General features: G+C 34.2%; 2 protein-coding genes across 6 annotated transcripts; one reads left to right on the top strand and one right to left on the bottom strand.

Moving 5' to 3' along the window:
- The first annotated feature begins 19 nt into the window (after window positions 1–19).
- LOC132615727 (putative disease resistance RPP13-like protein 3) lies at window positions 20–3,712 on the top strand. The gene is made up of 2 exons (XM_060330334.1): window positions 20–2,867; window positions 3,408–3,712. Exon 1 carries the CDS (start codon window positions 265–267, stop codon window positions 2,842–2,844), a length of 2,580 nt encoding a protein of 859 aa, XP_060186317.1. The 5' UTR covers window positions 20–264; the 3' UTR covers window positions 2,845–2,867; window positions 3,408–3,712.
- Window positions 3,682–17,889, bottom strand: LOC132615728 (cystinosin homolog). Of its 5 annotated transcripts, XR_009572810.1 has the most exons (6): window positions 17,766–17,889; window positions 16,781–16,913; window positions 15,792–15,881; window positions 15,479–15,603; window positions 8,698–8,821; window positions 3,682–8,163 (listed from the first exon to the last, which is right to left on the bottom strand). XR_009572810.1 is itself a non-coding variant. In XM_060330335.1 (5 exons), exons 1-5 carry the CDS (start codon window positions 17,768–17,770, stop codon window positions 8,893–8,895), a joined length of 465 nt encoding a protein of 154 aa, XP_060186318.1. In that variant the 5' UTR covers window positions 17,771–17,889; the 3' UTR covers window positions 8,866–8,892. The 5 variants fall into 5 exon arrangements, 4 of the variants coding, with proteins under 4 accessions (XP_060186318.1, XP_060186320.1, XP_060186322.1 ...); XM_060330335.1 differs by lacking the exons at window positions 3,682–8,163; window positions 8,698–8,821 and adding an exon at window positions 8,866–9,004; XM_060330337.1 differs by lacking the exons at window positions 3,682–8,163; window positions 8,698–8,821 and adding an exon at window positions 13,675–13,723.
- Between the last annotated feature and the right edge of the window lie 1,934 nt (window positions 17,890–19,823).

Here is a 19,823-nt window from a genome sequence, read left to right on the forward strand (position 1 = left end):
CATATTTTTCCACAAGCCCCCTGTTCATCTGTCGGATTTTTTATGCTTTAATCACTTTATTAATGGACCATCTTAAACACTCAATTCATTAACACAAAAACAGTATTCATCTCTTATCAAACTCACAATCAACGACTTCAGTTTCTTCAACTTGATCTTAGTTTTATCTCTACTGTTTCTCTTTCTCCAGCTTTCTTCCAATATTTTCCATACAGCCCCTTTTTTTTCCAGCTCGGAGTATACTAAATATCAAGACTTTTGAAAATGGTTGATGCCTTTGTGTCATTTGCAGTTGAAAGCCTGGGGAATTTCCTCATACAGGAAGTTAACCTGCGTTTAAGTCTGAGAGAGGAAGTGCAGTGGCTTCGAAATGAGCTTCTCTTCATGCAGTCTTTCCTCAAAGATGCAGAAGAAAAGCAAGTTGGAGATCATAGAGTTCAACAATGGGTGTTTGATATCAACTCTGTTGCTAATGATGCTGTCGCTATACTAGAGACTTACAGCTTTGAGGCTGGTAAACGCGATGACGATGGATTTGCTAGTCGTCTCAAGGCTTGCACTTGCATCTGTAGGAAGGAGGCCAAATTCTACGATGTCAGCAAGGAGATCCAATCCCTCAAGCAGCGAGTCATGGATATCTCTCGCAAACGAGAGACTTATGGTATTAGAAATATCGATAATATTGCAGGAGAAGGGCCAAGTAATCGGCCAAACAATCGGTCTGCCATGGTTACAACACTGAGGAGAACTACCTCCTATGTGGATGATCAAAATCAGATTTTTGTTGGCTTTCAGGATGTTGTAGAAAGATTGCTAGCCGAACTTCTCAAAGCAGAGCCTCACCGAAGCGCCATCTCCATTTATGGTATGGGCGGACTAGGCAAGACCACTCTTGCGAGAAACCTCTACAATAGTCCTAATATAGTCTCTAGGTTCCCAACACGCGCTTGGATTTGTGTTTCTCAAGAGTATAACACCATGGATCTCCTAAAGAATATCATCAAATCCATCAAAGGATGTGACAGGGAAACTCTAGATCTGTTGGAAAAGATGACGGACGTGACAGATCTAGAAAGACACCTTCGGAATCTACTGAAAGAGAAAAAATACCTTGTGGTGGTCGATGATGTATGGCATAGAGAAGCTTGGGAAAGTCTGAAAAGAGCATTTCCGGATAGCAAGAATGGCAGCAGAGTTATCATTACCACGCGGAAGGAGGATGTTGCCGAAAGAGCAGATAACAAAGGTTTTGTCCATAAACTCCGTTACCTTAAGCAAGAAGAGAGTTGGGACCTCTTTTGCAAGAAACTACTCGATGTTCAGGTAATGGTTCCAACAATGGAAAGGCTAGCTAAGGATATGGTGGACAAGTGTGGAGGCTTACCTCTTGCGATTGTTGTATTAAGTGGACTCCTTTCGCATAAAAGGGGGATAGAACAATGGCAAAAGGTGAAGGACCACCTTTGGCAGAATATTAAAGATGACTCTGTTGAAATCTCCTACATACTATCATTGAGCTACAATGATTTGCCAACTGGGCTCAAGCAGTGTTTTCTTTACTTCGGTATTTTTCCAGAAGATAGTGTGATCGATGCTGACAACATAATGCGGCTGTGGATGGCCGAAGGTTTCATACCAAATGGAGAAGAAAGAATGGAGGATGTCGCTGAAAGCTTCGTGAATGAGCTGATAAGACGAAGTTTGGTTCAAGTGGCAGGTACATATTGGGAAAAAGTTGCGAGATGCAGGATTCATGATCTACTTCGGGATCTTGCCGTAAAAAAGGCATTGGAGGTAAACTTCTTTGACATTTATGATCCAAGAAAGCACACCATATCCCCCTTATGTCTCAGACATGCCGTTCATGGTCAAGCACAAAGGTACCTCTCACTTGATCTTTCTAACTTGAAGTTAAGGTCAGTTATGTTCTTCGATAAGTTGGATATTATAAACTTCCGTAATGGTTTCCAACATATACATGTATTGTGCTTGGAGAATAGTTCTGCAGTACCTGATGGCATAGGAAGTTTGCACCATAGTTCTGCAGTACCTGATGCCATAGGAAGTTTGTACCACCTTAAGTTATTAAGATTGAGAGGTATCCGTGTTCTTCCCTCCTCCATAGGCAACCTCAAGAATTTACAGACACTTGATGTCCAAGACTATGGAAACCCGTGCCAACTACCTCCTGAGACAGCTAACCTAGTAAATCTAAGACATTTAGAGGTTCCATATTCAGAACCTCTGCAACATATAAACAAACTCACAAGTCTTCAAGTTCTTAGAGGCGTTGGTTGTGATCAGTGGCGAGATGTTAACCCTGTTGATTTAGTCAATGTTCGAGAATTAAGCATGTATGGTATTAAGAAATCTTACTCCCTAAACAACATTAGCAGCTTGCAAAACCTTAGCACTCTCCAATTGTGGTGTGAACCTAATGAATCATTCCCAGCCCTAGAATTTCTTAGTTCTTGTCAAAAGCTCCAGAAATTGGGGTTACATGGGAGAACAGAAAAACTGCCCCCATTTCCAAATTCAATCACAATGATGAACCTTTCTGGCTCACAACTCAAGGAAGATCCGATGCCTATTCTGGGAATGTTGCCAAACCTAAGGGATCTCCAATTAAGAAGAGGATCTTATTCAGGAAAAGAAATTACCTGCAGTGATAACAGCTTCAGTCAACTGGAGTTTCTTCATCTTGGACATCTTTATAACCTAGAAAGATGGGATTTAGCCACAAGTGCAATGCCTCTGATTAGAGGTCTTGGTATCCGTTACTGTGAAGAGCTAAACGAGATTCCCGAGAGAATGAAACACGTGGAGAGGTTCAAGCATATATGATATCCTCTTTGATAATAGGAGAGGTAACAAATCCCAATCCCTAATCACCATTTCTTTTAATTGCTTATACTCATTCTGCCGCTCATCTCTTACTATTAGGTTTAATTTTATTTATTTATTTTTTTTACATCACAATTACAAATAATTGGCTATAAGCAAATTAATTATGGCTGAGATTAAGTAAATTAATTATGGCTGAGATTTTGTCTTGTATGACAAAAGTAATTATTTTGATTTTCATAGGTATACTTTCCTGAAAATTGTTTGTTGGTGTTTAGTCGGTGAATGAAAATAACTTCAAAAACATATATCTTACAATTACAAATTAATCACAATAATAATAATAATAATAGCACATTGAAGAGTTTCTTGATAAAAATAAAAATAAATATAGCACATTGAAGAGTTTCTTGATTAAAATTTGATTAAATATAATTCTATAGAAAATGACTCTCACCGTTAATTGAATATTATAATTACTCTTTAATTTAGGTAATTGATAAATCTATTGCCTTTTATTGAATGCTAATTATTATTTATGTCTTACAATTTGGGTGAAACAGGAAAAGCAACTAGCTGTTAGTGGAAAATAAAAAGGCAGATGCGGGTACTGTTGCGAACCACTTGAAGACATTCACATTGTAGAAGCATTAATCAGATTTCAGGGTTGTCAATGAGAGTTTATCTCAAACTTGAATATTTTGCTTTGGTTTTCGAGTGTTTAATTTCCTTTTATTTTTGGTTTTAGTGAGTGTGTGGAATTGGTTTGAATAGAATTGTTTCTGAGATTCTATGCAAGAACGATTTCGTGATGTTTTAATTAACTGTTCTGCAAATTGTGATGTTTTAATTAATTGTTCTGCAAAAATGGTTTCATTTACTCTCTTTTACTGCTTAAATGCAGATTCTTCATCTAGCTTATGCTTTTTAATTCTTAGACTTTACTTATCATACTGTGTCTGGTAGAGATTCTTAGATGTTTCCATTACGGGTGATGTACTGGTTGAGGATTATGACTCAGCATGGGAAGATGATTAAGATATTGTTATCCTTATTAAACTTCCCCTGTTGTTTAGTTATCGATTGGCTAATGAAGTTAATTATGATGTATCCTATGGGTTCGCTCTATCTCAGGGTAGTTGGATGATGGTCACTGCCACTGTCTGCCTTCGTTTCAATTTATTTTAGGAGTCAACGAAGTAGTTCTTTGATCACGTTTTTCTTATATATTTTTTTAAAATTATTTGAATTATAAATTATCATGACTTATAGTATTTTTTTATGTAGTTTCTAAATACATAAATTTTACTTTTACAAACTTGAAAAATCTATGTCAAAATTTACGATCAAAGTTATAAAGTTTGACCCTTGTAATCCGAAAAGTTTCACATACATTGAAACGGAGGGAGTAATAGTTGACAGCATAATAAATAAATTCATTAAGATTAATTTCATAAGGCGTCGTTAAAAATAAGGGTATTTTAGAGCCAAAAGGTTGACGGCGAGGGCATTTTATTTATCTTTTTTCGATATACCAAAAAGGTATGAAATTATGCCATGACCTTTTTCTTTCTTTCACATTGTACTATTAATTTATCATTTCAGTTACATATATCACTCGTTTAGTATCGAGGAAGTTTCAATATTTTTGTAGACCCACTAACTTTTTCGATGGGGCCAATTCCAACCAACTTATAATAAAACAATCCTATGACATTGGCTCCGTACAGTTTCATTTAGCAACAAAAGTTTCCCTAATGATATTCACTGTTTGCTATATCTTTTTCCATATTTTGTACAGAAGACTTCTGTTACGGTCTTCTTTTTATATTAAGGGGGAACTTCAATTCAATGATTTAAGCTAAAGCTGGTGGGGACTGCAATTGATCTAATCCATTAATTAACAATTTTCCCTTTTTATCTTTTGGTTAGTGCTCTCTATATTATTCCTTTGATTGCTTTATTGTTAAGAAAGAATCTCTTTGCCTTGCCTTTTCGGCTTTTCCTACAATTTAAGTAGCATTTTCTCTTTAAACTAGAAATTTTTAAATTCGAATTAATCGAGTACTAAAGTTAATACTATACACTGAATGGGACCAAAAACACCAATAGGAACTTGGCACTCCGGATGTACTTTCCTTTGTCCTGTATAATATTTCTCTTTTCACTTGCTTCGGTACAAAGGAAGGTAGAAAGACGTAAAATAAATAAACAAACCAAAAGTTGGAGTTTCAATTACCTATCTAGGTTTAAGTAGATCAATTAAGGTGCATCTTCTTTTTTATATACTACTCTATCTGTCCCAATTTATGTGACACTTTTCGCTTCCCGAGATTCAAACTACATAAATTTTGATCAACATTTTAAGATGTATTTTTTACCAAATTGATATAGGAAAAGTTACAACTTATAGTACTTTTCATTTAGTTTTCAAATATATAAATTGTAATCTTAAAATATTGAGTTAATTAATCCAATTTAGCTTCAAAGTTTGGTCAAATTGACTCTCGAAAAAAGAAAAGTTCCACATAAATTGGGACAGAGGGAGTATCAAATTACTTTAACCTACAATGTAGTGGCAATTAGTTACTCTATGCTTATTAGAATATCACTAAATGTATATTATAATTATATCAATTGTGTAAATATATTTTACATTAAAGAGCATAAACTTCATATGTATTGTGGTAACCAAAATTTTTTCGTCAATCAAATTGGTACCACAGTCTAGGATGCATGCCACTCATGACTTAAAATAGTGGCGAAATCATAAATTTTGTCAATTTTTTTAAAGGAATAGTATGTTTTGATCTATATAACATTAATATATTTTGATCTATATATAGATATAATTTCTTTTCACCGAAAGTGTTTAAAGTGACCACCCTTTGATCTATGTGACTGCTCCTCTGGCTAAGGACAAGAATCAAAATCATGGTCTTTGTTAACAACCAAATATTTTAATAAGTTCTTCTAACAAAAAGATTCAATGAAATTTTCGCTAGGAGATAGAGTGTAAATCTTACCCTTCTCTCAAATCCACCACGATAAGTTAGGATTGGTGGCACTATGGGTGGAGACGTAGAAGTAACTGCAGATTCTTCAAAAATCGGGAAGACTGGTGGTGTTGTGGATAGAAATGTAAAAGTAACAGTAGATTCCTCAAAAGTAGGTATAAATAAGACCTAGATATGTCAGAATGATAAGAAGATGATGTAAAGAAAGGTTGAGACTCAAAAAATGTGACATCAGCTGATATAAGGTACCGACGAAGATCATGTGAGTAGCAACAATATCCCCTTTTAAATCCGAGAATAGCCAAGAAGACACATTTAAAGGCACGAGGGTTAATTTATCTTTCCCCAAAGACACGAAGGGAAAGAGAGTATAGAGGTGATTGAAGAAACACTATTGAATAAGGAATTTGATTCTGAATGGAAGATGAAGGCGTCCGATTAATTAAATAGCAAGATGTGAGAACTGCATCTGCCCAAAAAGCGTAGCATGAGACTAAATTAGAAGAGTGCGAGCAGTCTCAATGAGGTGCATGTTCTTCGACTCTGCTACTCAATCTGGCTGAGGAGTGTATAGACGGGATGTCCGATGAATAATTTCTTGGTGAGTCGTAAATTGCTGAAACTGGGAAGACAAACATTCTAAGGCATTATCACTACGAAATGTACTAATAGAGACACTAAATTGATTTTGTATTTCAGCACAACAACTTTGAAATATAGAAACAACTCAGAAGGATCTTTCATTGAGAAAATCCAAGTACATCTTGAATTTTTTTATCCTTTTTTATCCCTACTTGAAATTTTTATGACTTAACAAATTGTCACACAATTTTGGCAAATTTTAAGAACTTTCAGGCATTTTTATGCCACTAAAATGATGATGTCATGGAAAATGTTATGGTGGCCCCCACAAAGCAAACTCATACATATTTGAGTCTTTTATGTGGAAATATTATTAAACTTGTTTCAAATTATATTTTTCCTTAAGAATTTATTATAGACATGTAAATCATTAAGACATGTAAATAATTATCTTGTCATTCAAATTCTATCTTAATATAGGATTATTTATAAATTAAAATATTATTCTTATAATAATTTTATGTCGTGCATAATGACAAACACAAATAACTAAAAAAGATTTCACTAAAAAGAATAAACACAAATAATTTATATCATTGTTAAATACTTTTAAAATGTATAAAAATGTAAATTATAGTCCGTCCATTTTAATCGAAGATTGAATTCCAATGTACAACAACAACAACAACATACCCAGTTGAATCCCATCGTGTGGGGTCTGGGAAGGGTTAAATGTACGCAGACCTTACCCCCACCTTGGTAGGGAGGCTGTTTCTGAAAGACCGTCGGCTCAAAAGAAAACAAGAAAATAAGGGGAGAAAAGTCAGATACCGACAAGCAAATCAAAGCAATGCAAAAATGAGAAAAAAATAAGGGCAAAGAAGTCATGATAAAACAGCATGGAGAGACAAGACCCAACACATAAAAGCAGGAAAAAAAAAGGCCAATAAAAAGTAGAGCAAAACTACGCCTACTACAACAACAACAACAACAACAACAAGCCCAGTATAATCCCACTATGTGGGGTCTGGGGAGGGTAGAGTGTACGCAAACCTAACCCCCACCTTGAAAGGTAGAGCGGTTGTTTCCGCCTACTAGTGCTACAGAAAAACAAGACTACCTATTAGCCTTCTTTCCTAATCTAAGCCCTCCACAACCTCCTATCTAAGGTCATGTCCTCGGTAATCTGAAACTGCGTCATGTCCTGCCTAATCACCTCTCCCCAATATTTCTTTGGCCTTCCTTTACCTCTCCTAAAATCGTCCATAGCCAACCTCTCACACTTACGCACTGGGGCATCTATGCCTCTCCTTTTCACATGCCCAAACCATCTCAGCCTCGCTTCCCTCATTTTGTCCTCCACCAATGCCACTCCCACCTTGTCCCTGATGTCCTCATTCCTGATCCTATCTCTCCTAGTGTGCTCACACATCCACCACAACATTCTCATTTTCGCGACTTTCATCTTCTACACGTGAGGGTACTTGACTGGCCAACACTCTACCTCGTACAACAGAGTCGGTCTAACCACCACTTTGTAGAACTTGCCCTTAAGTTTTGGTGACACTTTCTTGTCACACAGCACTCCGAAAGCGAGCCTCCATTTCAACCAACACTGATTCTCCTCTGTGATCTACTACTTGAATTCTTGATTCTCCCCTTGTTATGTAGAGATTATGTTGTGTGCATTGTTGTAACAATGGGGTGCGATCATGGAATTCTGCCCATTTTTTTTCCAATTCGAATAATAAAGAATTGATGTTAGTACTTGTCCCCTGCTTTAGAGTGTTATGAAATTACATAATTGAGATTATAGAAGAACAACGAAAGCGTGCGGTGACGCTTTCTCAAAAAGAGTTTTAAGTTCTATGCACTAATGCTGCAGAACGAAAACTTCAAATCTCAATTTTGGACTTCTATAAAAATTTCAGAATCCAACACATATGTATACTTACTTTTACTAGTTAAATTTGGTGTCCTTATAGTAAAGTTTCTTATGTAATGTTCACCAAATGCCAAGACAGTTAGCAAACTTATTGTTGTCACTTCAATAACTAATCATAGAACTCAGATTGCTATTACTCCCTTGGCTTACGCTATTTTCTTATTAGTTTGTTCCAAAAAGAATGACAGATTCCTATATTTCCTTCAAGTAACATATTGAAGTTAAAAAGTTTAACACTCACCACAACTGCAAAAATCTAACAAGTCGTCGTATAAATGAACAAATATATTTTCAGGGAGGAGCACAGACCATTATGTCGCTGCCGTTAACTAATCATCCATATCATCATCTATAGCTTCCATGTCATATCATCTGCCATGTATTCAGCATCATCCCCTGGTTGGTGGGACAAATTTTATTCCTATTAATTGGCCTACAATATCATTGGTGAAAGTTAAATACACCAGAATTGAGATATTGTGCAAGGATATGTATATCCAAATCTTACATTATCTGACACACATTGTGCCTAAAAAAAATTACAGAAAAAATGGAAGATACAAAGAACCAAGGAGGCATGTAACAATACATCATCTTCTTCTCTCTATCCAGGCATCTAACAAAAAGGAGCTACTTGTCAAATTCAATTTCATCCAGAGGAAGATTATAAGAAAGGTGAGCATTGGGAATATAAATACTTAATCCAATTTGCATAAAGGATCATAACAAGTAAACTACAATTGCTGAAATAAAATATTCAACTCTATTTTAATATGGTTCAAAAGGTAGAGAAGCCTTTTAGCCTAAATCAAAATAGCGACTAAATTCCCTAGACAAACTCCAGTGCCCAAACTCAGTACATCTTCAGCAACAAACAAGTTGATTTTCACTCACTAACTTGCAGCAATCACGAATCTTGATCTAAAACTGGAAATTTTGGACAGAAACAATTTGCTGAAGTTGCACATTTTTTTGGTATTTCTGGTAGCTATTGGATCAAGCTAGACAGTAATACGGTTAAGAAACTGGGCAGGATAGTCACATGTATTAGAGATTGTGTAAGAAAGTTGAAATTGTGCAATGCTGAAGTTACTCTGCTCAGTTCAGTTTCTACTAGCTTGATGATTCTAGTTTAACCCAAAGCAGCCCCAACTGATTTTCAGAAAGATATGAACAAATTCTTACACCCAATTCAGATGCAGCTCTTAAGTTTACGCTTCAGATAATACTCATCTTTCTTGTTAAATAATAAAAAGCTATTTGATCGGGAAAGGTCTTGTTCGTGGTGGCAAGAGAGCGGGGATTTAGTAAAAAGGGATAATGGCCCTATCTTGTTCCACAAATTTTCAAACAAGTTGCAGGTTTCACATATCGAAAATCAAAACAGTGAACAATTCTCAATAGCTTTTAACATTAAACGACAATCCAAACTGAAGCTATTAATCAATTCGTAGCTCTTAATTTCAGCTCAATTGCCTAGTCACGTTAAGACACTTAAATAAACTTTAGACCATGTGGTCTTGCCAGTTTGCCATAAAAAAGTGGTTATTTATGCAAATCAAAGAACACATAAAAACTGAATTGTGAGTGCATTTACTGATGATTTGTCTATGAATTATTGCTTAATTGTGTGGCTCTCTGTTGATTGTGCAGGAAGTTTACTTACAATCACTTAGCGCAGATGAAGTTTCTTTTACCCGATGTGATTGAGATAAAAGAGATGCTTGTGTTCGATGAACGAACAAGCTGAGCCTGATCTTCATATTACGTTAAATGCTAACAGAGTTGAAGTTGATGAGAAGCTGAAATCCTCTAGCGGCAATGTACAACTGTGGGACATCGTCCGCGATCGGATTTTGGATTTCTTTAAAACCCACCCTGAGGTAAGACATATTTTTTAATTTGAAGCATACCAATAACCCTCTAGACATTCTGATATCTCTTTTCATGCAATACATTCTTGATTGGCAAAACCTAGTGTTGTTAACAAAAGGGCTCTAGCCAAATTATTTTAGTGAAATTCGTCCCTGATTTCTTCATTCAAATTGATAATTTCTGTCCTCAAACTGTTTTTCGCTACTTCTCACGGGTTCACGATTTTTCGATTTTGGTGAGTTATTTTGGATAATTTTTGTATTTTGGTTCTTTGGGTTCGTCATGCTGTGCGATTGAGTTTGGATTTTGTGATTCACGAAGCTGATTTTCATGGTAAGGGCGTAGATCAGACGTTTTGGGAAGAAGAGCTTATGTGATATTCACTTTAGACACCGTAAACGGGAACGAGCTGTTTTAATATAGTTCAGGCAGCTTCTAGGAGCATTTGCTTGAAAGTCGTAAGTTTACTTTCCTCAATTTTATTTTCCTGAAGTTCAGCTATGCTTGTATGTGTGTCATTTTATTTGGTAGTTTCTTTCTTCGACTCACTATTTTAGACTTGATTTAATTTCTCAAATTTCTATTTTAGACATGCTGGGTTTTGCTATTAATGCTTTTGGGTTTCACTTCATTTCATTTAAGGACGCAATGAGTGATTTTGGGTATTTATTTTCATCATTGCACTTCATTTTGTTGATGGATATATGTTATTCCTGTTTCTGCTGGGGTTATTGGGGGCTTATTTTATAATGATTATTATACTCATATCAAATATGATTATTAACCACCCCTTTATGTACTAAAAGAAAGATTTAATCAGCAGGCCTGTACCTATAACCAATTGATATTGATGAGGTGCTTAACTGAGTTTGCTAACATAAATCAAACATGTCTTTATTAAACTGTGACAATTTCATGTAGTGGAGAAAATTGTTTGTTGCTCGCGCAGTAGTAGACAGATTGAAGTTATACAAAAAGTAGAAGATTCATTTGTGGACAGTTTTTGTGAAAATGTAGAATTGGAGTTGGTAAGTTTAGTTTTTGGTTAATGGTTCTAAGACATATTTTTGGGGAAATATTGGAATCTCTTTCTTGTGCGCGCTTTGGGAATGTGGTATATTATAGTTGAACACGTTGAAAGAGATACTAAATGTTGTTGGTTTCTCCTCAAGTATGTTTCTTGAGTAAGTGCATCTGTTGTATTTGTGGTTCTAATAGAGTTTATGAAGATATCTGACTTTGATGCAGTGGTTGTCAAGGTTATCTTGTGATGAAAGTGGTGGTTGCTTCATGAGGGATGTTGCCCCATTGAAATGATATTCTTTTTATAATCTAGATCAATCTTTATATTTTCATTTTTCTTTTTATCCACTTATAGTAATTTCTATGCTGATTTCACGTTTTCACAAAGACTGTCCACAAATAAATCTTCTACTTTTTGTATAACTTCAATTTGTCTACTACAGTGCTAGCAACAAACAATTTTCTCCACTACATGAAATTGTCACAGTTTAATAAAGATATGTTTGATTTATGTTAGCAAACTCAGTTAAGCACCTCATTCCCAACTTCTTTACTTTTCCCCCATTTAGGGTGAGGGCTGGGACGATTTAAGGGAGATACTAGATCATGAATAGTGTATAAATTGTCTAGTTATGCGTTGTTCCTGTTGAGTTTGGTTTTCTGGGATGTGAATTGAAATTCATCTTTGTCCTTCCGTTGTGAATCGAATTTAGTTGGAATGTGAGGTGAAGTTAAATTCTCATTGTTGATGATACTTGGAGCTTAATCTTGAGTTGGGAAAAACTGAACTAGGAGTTGACTGAACATAGCTCTCTAATTGCTATTGAAGTTCTAATTTGCTGCTTATATATAGTGGATTGAGGAATTTGAATTGAAAATCTGGAAAAAACATAGGAACATTGATAATTTCGAAAGAATTGATAATTGGCTGTTGGATTACTTGTAAAATTGGCAGATTTTTGCTGTCGAAGAATGATTTAGTGATTTGTCTAATCACGATGTGGCTCAAAAGGTATGCAACTATTCTTGCTAATCTAAATATATTTTTTGTCTCCTAATATCATATTTTATCTTGATTTTATTATGTTAATATTCTTATACGAGCAACTTTGCTGACAACCAAACCCCATAAAATAACTTATTTTCTCAAAATAAATTTTATCACACCAAACACACCCTAAATGAAAATTAGTAAATTGGACAATAGGGCCCAACCTAAATGCTAATCCAAACATGCCTTTCTACAAATAAATAAATAAAAACCATAATAGGTGTGTTGCCACACATGGAAACCTCTTTCTCTCTTTTTTTTGTTTTTTGTTTTTCCTCCTTTCATATTTCCCTTTCCAAATGTAGCAACACCTTATACCTTCTTAAATACTACGTGTCTAATATATTTAAAATACTTACATGCATTTGTTAGAGTTTGCAAATTCAATTTTGAATTTTAAGAAAAAAACATATTTTTCAAAAGCAAATACTTTCTCCGATAATTATCTGTGGCTTTGTGATAACAAAAGGAAAGGGGAAGGAAAAAAGAAATACATAAATCATAAATAAAAATGACTGATTTTATTCTTCGTTTGCGCGATCAAACTTGATTTTGAACTAAAGAGGTTAATTATAATTGTTTTTATAGCATTTTCATTTATTAAGGCTCAATTTTATTGTGTTTTTGTGAAGCATAGAACACGTATTGGCAAGGTATAACAGGGCTCCAGAATCAATTGAAAATGTTGCAGCAAAGGTAGTAATTAAACACTTGTTTCTCAATTTATTGATTGTTTTTATTGTTTATTTATAAAAAAAAAACATTTCCAATTTAATTATTTTCAATTAGTTAAGTTAAAGATCTTGATTTTGTTAAACAATCATGAGTTGCAGCCTGAAGTGAATGTTTTCTGAGCTGAAATTGTAATGCTACGTCAGTGCAACGGTAAGTCTTTATTTTAATTTTTGTCAAAAAATAAATAAATCGGGGATCTACGCTTTTAGTCTCTAAAATTTCAATAAAATCTGATTTTAATTTTTATAATATCTGATTAAACACATATAACTTTAAATTAATTAAAATGTACAGTTTTGATCACAAGAGATGGATATATTTTGAACCTTACACACACATACAAACCCTTCTAAACACAAGCCCAACCTATTATTGATAATGGTCACCTTGGTTCTAGGCTCGAGCTATGGCTCATTTTCCAGCTTCTTTAACTAAAAAAATAGCCACTGAAAAATTTATACTCCAAAACATTATCATGGAGACCTCCATGAGTAATTATTTTTCAATTATAGGGTCAAAAGTGGTGGGTGCACGATATTTCTACCTTTAAAACATAGAAATAACTCGCAAATTACTTTTCAGCTCGGTCTTTAGAATATAGCCATTGTCCCGGAGCATCAGATTTCATGGGTGAAACTCCATGGCATTATCCTGTTTCACTTGTAGAATTTGGAATCCAAGATAATGATTTTTTTATTAGCTAAAAGTGGCTCTTTGTGACAATTGTTTCTTAAAACGCTTCCTAATGTCTGAAAGCTTGCTTTCATATATATATATATATATATATATATATATATATTCAGCATCTTTCCTGTATTTACTCAATATGAATTTGCTATGTTTAATTTTTCATATTGGCATTTTAAAGAACCTTTATGCTATTGGACTTACTTTTAAACTATATTTACTAAAATATCTATAAGAATTATTGATAAGATTTATTATTGATGATATCAATAATTAATATAATGATATTTTATATTATTTTGCATAGGGCGGACTTACATTGTAGGTTCCAGTGCTCGAGCACCCATTAACGCCGACATGCAACGTGTATAGGTAGATAGAAAATATTGAAAAACTGATATAATGAACTGTTGAGTCATAAACAAAAAGGCTGGATGCGTGCTTTGGTTCTGTAGCTCATAGTTAGGTGCCAGCATAGTTGAATTGAGGGTTCGACACTACTATAAAAAAAAAAGGATTTTTCGACCTAAAAAAAATGGCTATTTCCGACCTCATGAGGTCGGTTTTGGTCAAAAACCGACCTCAAAATTAGGTCGGAAAACAGTGGGTCGGTATTCTTACCGACCTCGCAAAAAATCGACCTCACGAGGTCGGTATAATTTTTTACGTCGGGTATTAATTACATAAAGTACCGACCTCATGAGGTCGGTAAATTATATTAATAATATAATGATATGAGTTTACCGACCTCCTGAGGTTGGTAATTTATATGAATATATAATGTATTGTTTTAGATTTTCGTCATCGTGAGATCGGTATTTTACAATTTTTGCAAAATATTTGTCGAAACCCGACCTCATCAAGTCGTAATTTGTAATTTCTGGGAAAACTTTGCATAAATCCGACCTCATGAGGTCGTTAATTTTCAATTTCTTGAAAATATTTGCAGAAAACCGACCTCATGAGGTCGGTAATTTGCAGTTTCTGGGTAAATTTTGCAGAAAACTGACCTCATGAGGTCGGTATTTTGCAAAAAAAATGGTAGGACCTAGCTGCTATTCCATGCCCCCCTATCAAGATGAAAACAATTTTAGATTCAACTAAAACCAGATCAAATAGCTGCCAACAATTCACCAAACTACTACAAATACATAAAACATTAAGCTATTTCAATAAACACATATATTATAATCACCAATACATCAAATTCAATTCGAAACTACTTCAAAGTTAAATCAAAATGTCATTCAAACATTCACAAGAGACATTAAACTACTTCAACCTTTGCAAACATCCACAAAACATTAAACAAGTATAAGCACCTGGCCTTCAGAAAGAAAATGAAGAAGAAGATATCAAGGTCATAAGGTACTTCAGAAGTAGCAGGTCAACGGACAAACAAATACATCTATTACTCTACAAATTTCTCACCCTTTATATGAACACTCAAAAATGGGTGCCTTATTTGTTAAGTAATGATTCAACTTTAAACTTCTCATTTTACCCTTAATAAGATGATTTATAGCCGCATAAATATCTTTGGTTTGTTTTAGATCACAAGTTTCAAAAGTCTTCCTTTGATTCTTAAATTTCGTGTCCAGTCAAACACCTTCACATAAACTGGGACGGAGGGAATATTTATTTTGGAAGAAGAGATATCATAGACTTATCAAAACTGATGATATTTTCTGGAGGAACTAGAATAGGAAAGATTCTTACTTAAAGCAAGAGATCAGCCAAAGCCAGGAATGACTGGGGAAAGCTATGAACACACAAACTGCAACAGTTAACCAAGCAACACACACGATCCCAATGGAAGTCCTTGAGACCTTCTGGTTTCCACGCTGTAAAGAAAGAAATCAGTGCCAAAGTGAGTATAAAGGCATTGATAAGGGTCTCAATCAGCCTCAAATAAAATATACAGTCTCCATGAACTACCTTTCAGATATAGAAAAAAGAAAAGGAACAACCTTTACTAGAACGCATTCACCTCATTTGAACTGAAAAGGGTAAATAAGAACGGTCCACTTACATCATAAATAACAATCTGAAACAGGGTAAATGCTGTCAATAGAACAGCATGGATTGAGAAAGCAACGTCATTGGCAGCCACAGGTATCATCTGCAGTAAAATAATAAAACAGAATAAGCAAGAAAGTCACTAAACTACACGGAGGCTGCTTCCTCACATAATATCAATCAAGTTAACAATAGATAAGACGCTAACAGTTCTTAAGAAAAGGAGACTAGACAAAAGTATTAGTATTATGACCGGTTAGTTATGAAAAAGACGCTGGTTTTCTTTCCAAAATAAGTATTTCGTTTTCAGAGCAGCTGTCATACTTCTTATTTCTTTCCTTTTTTGGAAGATAACGGTGTCTGATCAGCTTGCCTGCCTCGATCAATCAACGGACAGCTAACTACAAGTATACAACTCAAAAGCATAGGTGCCAGCTAAATCTGTCCACAAAGATGGGCTTACACTAGTGTTTTAGTACTCCCTCCGGTCCATTTTAGTTGTCATGCTGACTAAAAATAACTGGTCCGATATAGTTATCATTTTAGAAAATCAGGATATAATTAATTATTAGTTTTCACCTTTACCCTTACTCACTGATCAATTTAGAAAATCAAGATAAAATAGCCAGATAAAATAGCCAAACTCCTCTACGTTTCTTATTGATCAATTTAAGCTACATATCAGTTTAATTTTTAAACGGGCTGAGCCAATAAGTTTGGCTGGTCATGTTTTCATGGGAATATTGCCACTCCTAGCCTCAATCACTCAACCATCCACTGCGGAGTTTGTTCTAACCCCAAAATCAACTGAAGATTACCAGGGCATCCACTATTTCTTGGTCACCATATGTACAAATTTAAAATGAGTATCTATCTTAATTTTCTTTCACATATATGTGACTGTATACAGCTTACACAAGGCTAGATTCGCTCATGATTCAAATAGAAGCAGTGAACAATGAGAAATTAAAATAGAAAACCACAAAAAACAAAAATGCTAACCTCATTAAGGCCATATTTCTCAAGGTACTGCTTCTGAACAGCAGAACTAAAGAACGTGGAACCATTATAGGTGAGATAAGACGAGTGTTTGGTCAAATTTAACAGCACGAAATCGAAATTCAACCTCACCACACTGCATTTCAATACACAAAACGAAAAGGGTCAGCAAGAAAATCCAAAAACACACAAGCTTTGATGAAAACAAACAGAGAAAAAGGATGTAACCGAAATCAACCCACACTGCATTTCAACACACAAACGAAAAGAGACAGCAAGAAAATCCAAAAAGATACGCACTTTGATGAAAACAAACAGAAAAAAGGATGAATCGGAAACCTTTGAATCTCTTATTCATATCTACATATAGTTCATTAAGATTTCAATATTTCCCCTTTCGATATCGGGGAATCGCTCTTATAGTACATCTAACCACACAAACGTCCATAAATACTTATGTGCACCTGATGTTTACACTAGTCTAATAAATATATCAAACATGTCTTCAGATGCACTATCCTCACTATACTATAGCTAATTAATACATATCTCTTACATTTATTTATCACTTCATCTTGACAAATTAGTATAATTTAGTGTAAACATCAAGTAAAGATAACTTTCAACCCCACCACACTACATTTCTATACACAAACCAAAAAAGGTAAGCAAGAAAATCCATAGAGATACCAACTTTGATGAAAACAAACAGAAAAAAAGGGAAGAAATCGAAATTCAACCCCACTATACTGCGTTTCAATACACAAACCAAAAAAGGTAAGCAAGAAAATCCATAGAGATACAAACTTTGATGAAAACAAACAGAAAAAACCAAGAATCGGAAACCTTTGAATCTCTTATTCATATCTATATCTATTTCACAATAGCTAATGAATAAACATTTCTTACACTAATTTATCACTTAATCATAATAAATTAGGAGTATAATTTAGTGTAAACACCAAGTGGAGATAACTTTCGACCCTACCACATTACATTTCAGCTGGGTAGGGACGGCGGCAGGGTGACCGGCAGGAATGAGGGGGGGCGGAGAAGGTGATGAGAGGAAAAGAGATTGAAATGGGAAAGAGGCGGTTAAGTGGATCTGTTTTGATTTTAGTAGACTGAGTAATTTTACCATCTCAAGTGGTCGGTATATTTAATAATTTTATTTTTAATTTAAAATAATACAGACCTCGTGAGGTGGGTATTTTTTTAAATTAATAATAAAATTATAATATGTTTAGCATTAAATAAATTTCTGATCTAGTGAGGTCGGTACATTATTTTTTTAAATTTTGATACAATATTACCGACCTCACCAGGTCGGTTTATTTTTAAAAAAATTAAAAAATAAATATTATGACTTTACCGACCTCATGAGGTCGGTTTTTTCCGACCTCAATTGAGATCCATTTTTTAAGGTCGAAAAATCCTGTTTTTTTTAGTAGCGCGAGCGTCGGCTGAACCAGTTTTTAGTAGTTTTACTGAGGTCGGTTTTTTCCGATCTCAATTGAGATCCATTTTTTAAGGTCGAAAAATCCTGTTTTTTTAGTAGCGCGAGCGTCGGCTGAACCAGTTTTTAGTAGTTTTACGACTACTTCATATACTTCACTTTTGCTTCTTCTTTCTTTCTTTCTTTTCAATCATATACTTCACTTTTGCTTCTGCTTTCTTTCTTTCTTTTCAATCATATACTTCACTTTCTCTTCTTTTTCCTTTCTTTTCATTCTTGACTCTTTTTTAACCGGTAACATTTCAATCTTGACCTTTTCCTGACCATTTCTTTTAGTTTACTTTTTTCCCTTTTTCTATTTCCTATATTTCATTAATTACGACAAAAAAACTTTAGCTTCTAAAATAATTTAGAGCGTAAAATATTTTGCAATTGTAAGCAATGATACAACTGTTTAGCGTCTTCAAAATATGAAAAGTTGTCGAGTCTTAATGACTAGAAGACTTCTTTTTTTCTAAAAAGGTAATAATATTAACTTTTTAATGACTAGAAGGCTTTTTTGTAATAATAGTATTTAATCGTAATTTTCCCGTCAGCATTTCATGCTTCCATGTTTAAATAATTGTCCATTTATATCGAAGAAGTGAGCACCCAAAATCTTAAAATTCTTGGTCCGCCACCGAGTCTATAATATAACGTAAAGTCGGTTGATGGGGATGGAACTTGAAGACTTGAACTTCGAAGAGTTACAACTATTGGGCATCAGTTAACTGAATGCATTTTAGTTGTGAAGGAGACAAAGGTATATATTAACTTTACTTATTAGTTATTGGTACATATATTTTAAAAAACACTCCTATTTAAAATTTAGAAAGAAAAAAAGGATGCATTTTGCTGATCTTTATTGATTTTTTCTTTATATTTTAGGAACAAGCACTGTTGGAGAAACTTGAAAAATCACAGCTGCAGGTATACTAATTAATTTTGTGCCCCACCCCGCTTTTATTTTGGTTGTGTATTGACTTATTTCACTTTCTTTTGTACTGAAAATTTAGTAATATTCTTTACCAATTTACTACAAAAGGGTGGATAAAGAAAGGCCGATTCCTCTGAGAAAAATATATTTCAAAGATAATTTGTATTTTCATTAAAAACGGAAGAAAATTTAGTTGTTTAACATCATTTAATGTTTTATTACACTTGATTTTAATTTTAATATTTTCTAAAGTGAATTTTAGAGCATTCAGTGAAGATTCATATAATCGACTTTAACTTATTTGATATTGGACATAGTGATTTGTGGTGTTATATCCTAATTTGTTTTTGTTTTTTTCCTTTTCTACATGATAGGAGGAAAAAGTTATGACAGAGAATGCAGTCCTGCGTGAAGAAGTGGTCTTAAGTCTAATAGTATTGATTCCCTCTCCTAACCCTTAATTTTGGTATAATATCTACCTTACTATTTACAAAAATATGCAAAATTATTTTTGTTTATTCAGATTGAGGAACTAAAACAAAGGATTAATCACGAGAGTGTTTTGGCTTTGAAGAAGAATTCAGTTAGTGATTCAGACACCTGCTTGCGCTTAG

This window comes from Lycium barbarum, chromosome 10, assembly GCF_019175385.1.
Source record: "Lycium barbarum isolate Lr01 chromosome 10, ASM1917538v2, whole genome shotgun sequence".
Taxonomy (NCBI): domain Eukaryota; kingdom Viridiplantae; phylum Streptophyta; class Magnoliopsida; order Solanales; family Solanaceae; genus Lycium; species Lycium barbarum.